The sequence below is a fragment of the Nymphalis io genome, chromosome 12 (genome assembly GCF_905147045.1).
Source record: "Nymphalis io chromosome 12, ilAglIoxx1.1, whole genome shotgun sequence".
NCBI lineage: Eukaryota > Metazoa > Arthropoda > Insecta > Lepidoptera > Nymphalidae > Nymphalis > Nymphalis io.
Window position 1 is genome coordinate 3,368,740 of NC_065899.1, and position 8,126 is coordinate 3,376,865.

General features: G+C 29.9%; 1 protein-coding gene across 1 annotated transcript; it reads left to right on the forward strand.

Moving 5' to 3' along the window:
* The first annotated feature begins 521 nt into the window (after positions 1-521).
* Positions 522-3,829, forward strand: LOC126772255 (circadian clock-controlled protein daywake-like). The gene is made up of 5 exons (XM_050492542.1): positions 522-594; positions 1,019-1,214; positions 2,792-2,922; positions 3,227-3,379; positions 3,661-3,829. The coding sequence occupies exons 1-5, from the start codon at positions 534-536 to the stop codon at positions 3,810-3,812; spliced, it is 693 nt and encodes a 230-aa protein (XP_050348499.1). The 5' UTR covers positions 522-533; the 3' UTR covers positions 3,813-3,829.
* Positions 3,830-8,126: the final 4,297 nt, after the last annotated feature.

Below are 8,126 nucleotides of genomic sequence, written 5' to 3' on the forward strand. Positions count from 1 at the left end.
ACTCGAACATCCGAGTCGTCTCCTGGTCACCACTGTGCGACCTATAGACGCAGGCGTATATGATCTGCTCTAAACCTGTATCTGATAAGCACCACATTACCGAAAAGTCGGATACCTCCAAGTTTCGGAGACACGGGAAGTAGACGTCATTACGAGCGTACATACAGACTCCTGCACGAGATTTAAAGTTGTGCTCAAGTGAATATCCGGGCTAAGTACGCTACATCTGCTGGACTTGTACGATACGTCTGTTGCTTCTATTTTTCCTTTGATTTTTATTAACTATTAACCAAATTTTATATGCTTTTGAACTATTTGAAAATGGTTTAAGCATAATACTCGAGATAAATAATTATATTTTGTTAAAAGCAATAACATAATAAGAATTGTAAAATGTACGGAATTCAGCGTCAAAAAATAAAAACGTACGACATGTAATGGTTTGAATTGATCTTGTTTTATACGAAAAGATATATAAAAGGCAAACTTGTCATAAAGCAACTCACTGTACTTTCAGATACTGGCTGTTCATCATGGGTCTTTTGATATATTTTGCGATTATTGGTATCCAATTTACAAGTACCTTAGTAACAGGTGAGATATTTTGATATAATTGTTAATTTGATCTTGTTAGTAGAAGTTCTAAGATAGAAATTGATAAGATATATATAGAAACAAATGTTTCTATGATACTTATTTTCTTTCAAACTATTATATCGATACATACATAATTGTATTATTGTTTAAATTTCAAACTTACTAGTTCAATTACCAGGTTTTACATCATTGCAACTGTTTCATTAATACTTTCTATTGTAAAAACACAACATTGTAACTGTTATATAATTATTTTAGTAGAAAATTAGGTAATTAAAATTTTTACATTTTACTGGTGATAGGGCTTTGTGCAAGCTCGTCTGAGTTCCCAAGGTTGGTGGCGCATCAGCGATGTAAGCTATAGTCATTTTTTACAATGTCTATCCTATAAAATATTAAAAACATGACGGTATTTTTACAGGATCGATACCGTTGAAATGTTTTCTCCAGAACCGTAATTTTTTGAACGTATTCAGTGAAAATGCGAATGTTACATCTAATGCTCGCTTTAATACTCTGAAGGAGGACGCAATTACTTTGGACAAGGATGGTTGGTTCTTAGATACAACAAATTTAGAGTATCAAGGACTAGACGACGCAATTTTAGAAGAGTTTGGGTAGGTAAAAACTGTAAATTATTTTTTATTTATGCGTACTAATGATTCATTGTAGTTGACATTTGTTGATATATTAATCTTTAGTAATAGTCTTGTTTTCAAATTTTGAAAGTCCAGTGCGTTTTGTCATATAGTAAATGTGTCTTTAAATTACATTTTACTAGCTGACCGTCCCGACTTCGTACAAGTAAAATATGTATTTTATCCCGTTCATTATTTTATCAACGAGATTCGTCGACATGCGTCAATCGATCTATTACCCATATAGAACACTGCTAAGGGCGTAAAAGAATTTATATTGTATAGTGCATAAAGCATAATAAAACGTGTCCTGCGTATTTTTAATAAGTTTATTTAATTATCTAAAATTGCTGTCCTTGTTTATTCTTTTCTTGTAACGATTAATATTAACAGTAGTCACAGTGAGTTGTTTATAAAAGGTAGGTATATGCCATTTTCGATTTTTGTAGACATTTAAGACAAAGTCTTATAAAGATAGAAAGTTTGTGTATTTTTTATAATTTTGGCGGTCACTCCATAGTAGCCTAGACCAAAAATTTTCTCTCCGACTACGTTAAAATATTGAGCTATATCTAAAAAGATAAGCAAAATATTAATATGATATATAGCATATATGTAATATGACAGTAGCATATAGAATTTATAGTTTCTAAATGGAATCGAAATAAACAAAATAAACATTGACATAAGTAACATATGAAATGACATATATTTAACAATAGAAGCGACTTTTAAATGCAGTCCTTAACCTAACCTAAACATTTTATATTTGATAAAAATTAACGATCCAAAAATTAATACATAATTATGTAGATACTTAAGCAATTATAACAACATTCAAATGTAATCTAAAAAAATAATTTTGTATGAACCTATTCTGATAATTTTAGCTTTCGATTAAATTGAAGCAAAATGAGATGTGTGTGATGAGTTAGGTAGTACGTAAGGAAAATAATTATTTAATAATCGGAGTGACATTCAAATACAGTTTTAACAATCTATATTTATAGACTCAAACTAACAAAGTATGGTCGTATGTTAATATGTATGTATAACAAAAAATATGAACATGGATAACACTAAAATTGAAAATTTAAGATGATTGTCAACTAAACGTAGTTTCTAGTACCCGCCGCTCCCCGTAACTGATACCTTGCGCTGATATCCCCGCCACCACACCGCTGACCACCATAACCAGTATTTTTGTTGCGCGGAACTATTTATTTTGCGAATTAAATACTAAGATATTAATTTTGATTATATAACGTAATGGACAAATATTTGTTAAATTAAATACTTAATAATAATTATATATATTAAAATAGAGTAAATCACTCAATTATCTACAAAAATTGTTCACGTTTGCTATGTGCACATCACACAAAATCAAGCTTGCCTTTACGCAACATAGGATATAATATGGTTCACAAAAAACAACATATAATTTAATATCGAATAAGTTATTGTTGTTTTTTTTCCAAAACTGCTTAAAAACGAAAATTCGATTTGGTTACACTTTTAAGAAGGTAACAATTAATTATGTGATTATATTCCAGATTTAATTTAGTCACTAACGTTGCGCAAGTATCTCTTCGTACAGATATGGTGATCACGCATCCCTACAAGACGAGTGGATCATTATTTTCATTACCAATTGCTGGTGAAGGTTCCTTTCAAGTAAACCTCAGTAAGTTTTAGAAACCAAAAAAGTTTTTTTATATAAATTTTATTTTCTTTTGAAATTGTATTCAATGTGTGCAAGTACCACTTGTATTTTTATATATTTATATACGAAACAGCGTATTGGAGAAGTGTAATAAGCTCCAACCTTTAAGCACCTTTTTTTAAGAAGGCATTTGCCCAGCAATAGAACCATAACATGCTATCACTTTTCAAAACTGTACTTACCATCAAAATTAATAATTTTATTGAAGGGAATATCAGGCGCTATTTTTCTTTTTTATTTATTGACTGTTTTATTTAAATTTCAGAGAATATTCAAATTGGTTTGCTAATTCCGTTTGATATTAAAGAAGCGGATGGAAAAAAAAATATAGAATTGAAGGGATTTGATTACTGGTATGATGTAAGAGAAAAGGCTGAATTTAATTTATCGAATCTTTACTATGGAAATAAGGAATTAAGTAAGTCTTCTTATCGCTATTGTTAATTGATATTTTCTGGTGGTGGGAGATTGAGTTACCTACTTAATGTATGTAGAATATATATAATATATTGTAGAATGGGGTGTGAGCGACAAAGATACCACAGTTATGTAGATTATACATATATATATAATCTACATAACTGTGGTTACTTCTAACTATCAGATAACCTATATGCCAATCTGCCTCTCTATTTTAAATTGAATAATTAAAAAAATACATAGAATTGTGTAAATTTAAATATTATTTTTTTGTTTCAGGTGACTCGATGCATCTTCTTATTAATCAGAATTGGAAATATTTAACGGTGCAATTTGGAAAGATTTTTATAGATCCGATCGCCGATAGTATTTATAAAAAGTTAAGAAACTACATGCAGTCGATGCCTTTGATAGATTACAATACTTGTTAGGTTAAATAAAGTATTCTTAAAAATAAATCATGTTTAAAGCTGTTTAAAAGATTGAAAAAACAATTTTAAATTGTATAAAATTTATATTATCATAAATTTCAAAATGTCTTTTAAATATGAAAGTTTGATACTCTCTATTTTTATTTAATGGAAATTAATAAAAAGGAATATGTTTGAATAATTAATATATTCATCCATATTTGTAAATATTATTCCAGTTTTGTTTTCTATTTCATTTTTAATACCATTTTAGCCATAGCCAGCATAAAATAGCAATATTGAAAATCTAACGATTATGTGTATTCATAAAATATGTTGAAGGCATTTATTCTTTGTTTTAAGAATTAGATCTAAATCACAATAAATTCACTTTTTGTTTGGTATTAAAAATAAGTTAACCAATTTCCAAAATAAATAAAGATACCGTATTTTTATACAATCCAAATGATTATCAACAAAACCTGTTGAAGCTGAGAAGTGAGCTCCTCACATAATCAAATCATAGATTTACACATTCTAAGCTATTTACTAATAGCTCTGCTCTTTAATATTATGGTCTACAAACAGTGAATATTATAATCTTTATTTATAATACAACATTGTTCCATCATCAATGGTCCTCCTGGCTGGCCTAGGCCAGTCTGGGTACGGGCCTCGGGGTTGCCCCCCCTACCCGGGATGGTCCTCCCCGACGGTTCATCCGTCGTGTCATTTCGTTTAGGCCCATAGGGCCAGGGTCGTTGTGACCCAGCGGCTGTCTTTCTTTAAACATACATTACATTAAACATTATTCCAGTGAACTTTATTCACTTTGTTGTTATTCGCCGCTAGATGGCGTGCAGTACAACGTCTTCCACTTTTAGCTAGAGAAGTATATTTCGACCGTTTTTTTTTGTATTTAACTTGAAGGTAATACCCACCCGGAAAGTATACTTAAACCCAATGTACGTAATATATACTATGCATAGTAAATTAAACTAAAGCAGGTACACATATTTGCGTCAGAATATTAAAACATTTTTTGTGGTTAATACTTAGTACCTGATATACTCAAATTTTATGAATTTTAATCATTTTATTTATATCACAGTAATAGTTTTATAAACTACTGTTGTATTTTACGGTAACATATATATATATATATATATATTTATTTATTTAGTGTACAGGAAACAAACAGTGAAATAATTACAATAAAATAAAAAATATAAAACAATTCTTAAACCAAAACAGTTTCCATTTATAAATTAATCATAAGTAATTACAAAACAAGACATTTTTTATATTTAATAGGTGCATGAAAATATATAATTCATTTATATAATTTAATTTAATATAAATTTAATTTTTAAATCAAGAAAACATAATTTAATAATAAATAATCAAATTATAATTAATTAATTAAAAATGCATGAGTAAATTAAGGCTCTTCAGAGTATAATATTTCTTTTACTTGCAGTTTGAATTTTTTAAGGGAGAGATGAAATATATCACATTCAACAAATGTTTTATTGTACTGTTTAGATAATCTATTAATAAATGCATTTGCTGCATATTTAATCTTTGTCAATGGAAAATCAAAAATAGATTTGTTGCGACTACCAGGGCGAGGACACTTGATATTTATTTTAGAAAGGAGATAAGGGGAGTCAAATATGTTGTGGATCAATTTATATAAAAACACCATATCACGTTCAAGTCGTCTCTGTTCAGTTGTCGGTATCTTTTCTATTTGATTCAAATTATTTATAGACGAAAATTTTAAATATTTTAAAAACTTTTCCTGAATATTTTCGATGAATTCTATATATTTACTATACTGTGGATTCCAGACAGTGCAAGCGTATTCTAGAATAGGTCTCACAAATGATTTATATAAAAGAGCAAAAGTTGAAACACGCTTAAACTCTCTGGAAATCCTTAGCATAAATCCTAGCATACGAAACGCTTTAGAAGTTATGGAATTTATGTGTTCATCGAAAAGAAGTTTAGAATCGAGTGTTATTTCAAGATCTTTGACCACTGATACACGTTTTATATCATCTTCCTTAAATCGGTAGTTGTAAATGATCACTTTTCTTTTTCTGGTATATGTTATACAATTACATTTCTTTATATTCAAAAACAGCGAATTGGTAGTACAATAATCGCTAAGTAAGTTCAAATCTTTTTGCAGACTAATACAATCATCAACACTCTTAATAATTTTATAAGTTTTTGTATCATCAGCATATAATAGAAATTTAGAAGATGCAAATACCGAAACAACAATATTAAAAAACAGTGGTTCAAGATGTGAGCCTTGAGGGACTCCAGATGGAACGGGTAGAAAAGATGAGCAACATCCTTTCACAGTCACGGCTTGACTTCTATTCAATAAATATGACTTGATCCATCTAAGGAGGTCACCATGTACACCGATGAACTCCATTTTTGATTAAGATAGAATGAGAGATTTTGTCAAACGCTTTGGAGTAATCGGTGTACACAACGTCTACCTGATATCTTTTGTCCATTGCAGTCAAAACATAGTCAGTGAATTCACACAAATTAGTTTCAGTTGATTTCTTGTTAATAAATCCATGCTGCTGGTCAATAATTATGGGACGTATGCTTGGAAAGATTTTGTCATAAATTATACGTTCAAAAAGTTTTGGGATTGAACTTAATTTCGAAATAGGACGATAATTTTTGATATCATGTCTATCTCCATTTTTAAAAATAGGCACAACATAAGACTGTTTCCAAATTGAAGGCATAGTACATGTATGAAGGGAAATACAAAACAATAAATGTAAAGGAATAGATATAGTCATATAGCATTTACTTAGAAAAAGAGGTGGTATACCGTCGGGTCCGCTACCTTTTTTAATATTTAAGGTTTTCAAATACTTACGAACATCAGCAAGTGAAATATCAACAGATGACAAATTAATTGTATTAGCATATCCACTATTATTTTGATTGTTACAGGAAAAATTGTTAAGATGTGTACTATGTTCAAAGGATGTATAGAAATATTCATTAAATATGTAGATTGCTTATTTGCTGACCGTCACTTGTTGAGATATCGTTATAATATAGCCGCTCAGGTATGTCATTTGTATTCTGTTTGGTCTTGACAAATGTCCAAAAACACTTAGAGTTTCTCAAAATATTATTTTCCGCAAAATCAAGATAGTTATCGTAGCATGTCTTTTCAACCCTTTTTTGTCTATCACGAAGTAATTTAAAAGTACTGTAATCACTGTAATTATCATACATTTTCCATTTTTTGTGATATTTTAGTTTTTCTTTAATAATTTTAATAAGTGCAGGAGAATACCACGCTGGATACTTACTAAGATCAACAACCACTTTTGAAGGAATATTCTTTGTAATTATATCATTGATTATGTAATAGAATTTCTCAACGGATGTGTCAATATCATAGTAATCAGAAATAACCGACCAATCATTGTTAGCCAATAATTCATTAATTATTTTATAGTCAGCTTTATGAAAAAGTTTAATAATACGAGGAGGGCTAAGAAAGCTACTAATGTTAATATCTATTAACATAATATCCAACGTGGGATGGTGTAAATTTTCCTCTACTAAAGGTGTTTCACAGCGCATAACCCTACAATTTGAGTTACTGAAGACAAGGTCTAATTGGCGATTATTGATGTTTGAGACTAAGTTATATTGGGAAAAGTTATTTAAGGACATGAAGGAAGACATTGCATTGACCATTGAGTTTCCAATATTCTCACAGAGCTCAGCGGATGTGGACGAAGGAGACCAAATAGCACTGGGAACATTAAAATCACCAACTATTAAAAATATATCTTTCGGATTCAATATCACTAATTCAGAGATACGTTCATAAAAGTTCAACTGATCTTGAAATTGTGAACCCGACTGAGGAAAATAACAACAAAAAAATCTACAATTAACGGGCTTACCTTTTGACCTTAAAGCTACGCATAATGAAAAAACGTCACAGGAAACAATATCGTTTGACGGCAAAAAGACAGGGTCTTTAACAACGAGTCCGTTACGCACCGCAATCAGGACACCGCCTCCCATTTTATCGTTACGTTCATTGTAGTTACGATCACATCTATAGACCGAGTAGCGACTATCAAAAATTTCTGAATCAAAAATTCCAGGTAATAACCACGTTTCAGTTAGACAAATTATGTCATGTTCACAATTTAATATATTCGAAAAAAACTCAGAAGTTTTTGTTCTAAGACCTCGCACGTTTTGGTACAAAATCGCTATTTTGGATACCATTGCGAAATAAGTAATTTATAAATCATATAAGAC

What these genes read in the sequence shown, in the direction of transcription:
- LOC126772255 (XM_050492542.1), top strand. Translation starts at nt 534, where the DNA reads ATGGGTCTTTTGATATATTTTGCGATTATTGGTATCCAATTTACAAGT. An exon ending in TACAAGTACCTTAGTAACAG is followed by an intron (nt 595 to 1,018) that starts GTGAGATATTTT and finishes GTATTTTTACAG; the next exon opens with GATCGATACCGTTGAAATGT. An exon ending in GCAATTTTAGAAGAGTTTGG is followed by an intron (nt 1,215 to 2,791) that starts GTAGGTAAAAAC and finishes ATTATATTCCAG; the next exon opens with ATTTAATTTAGTCACTAACG.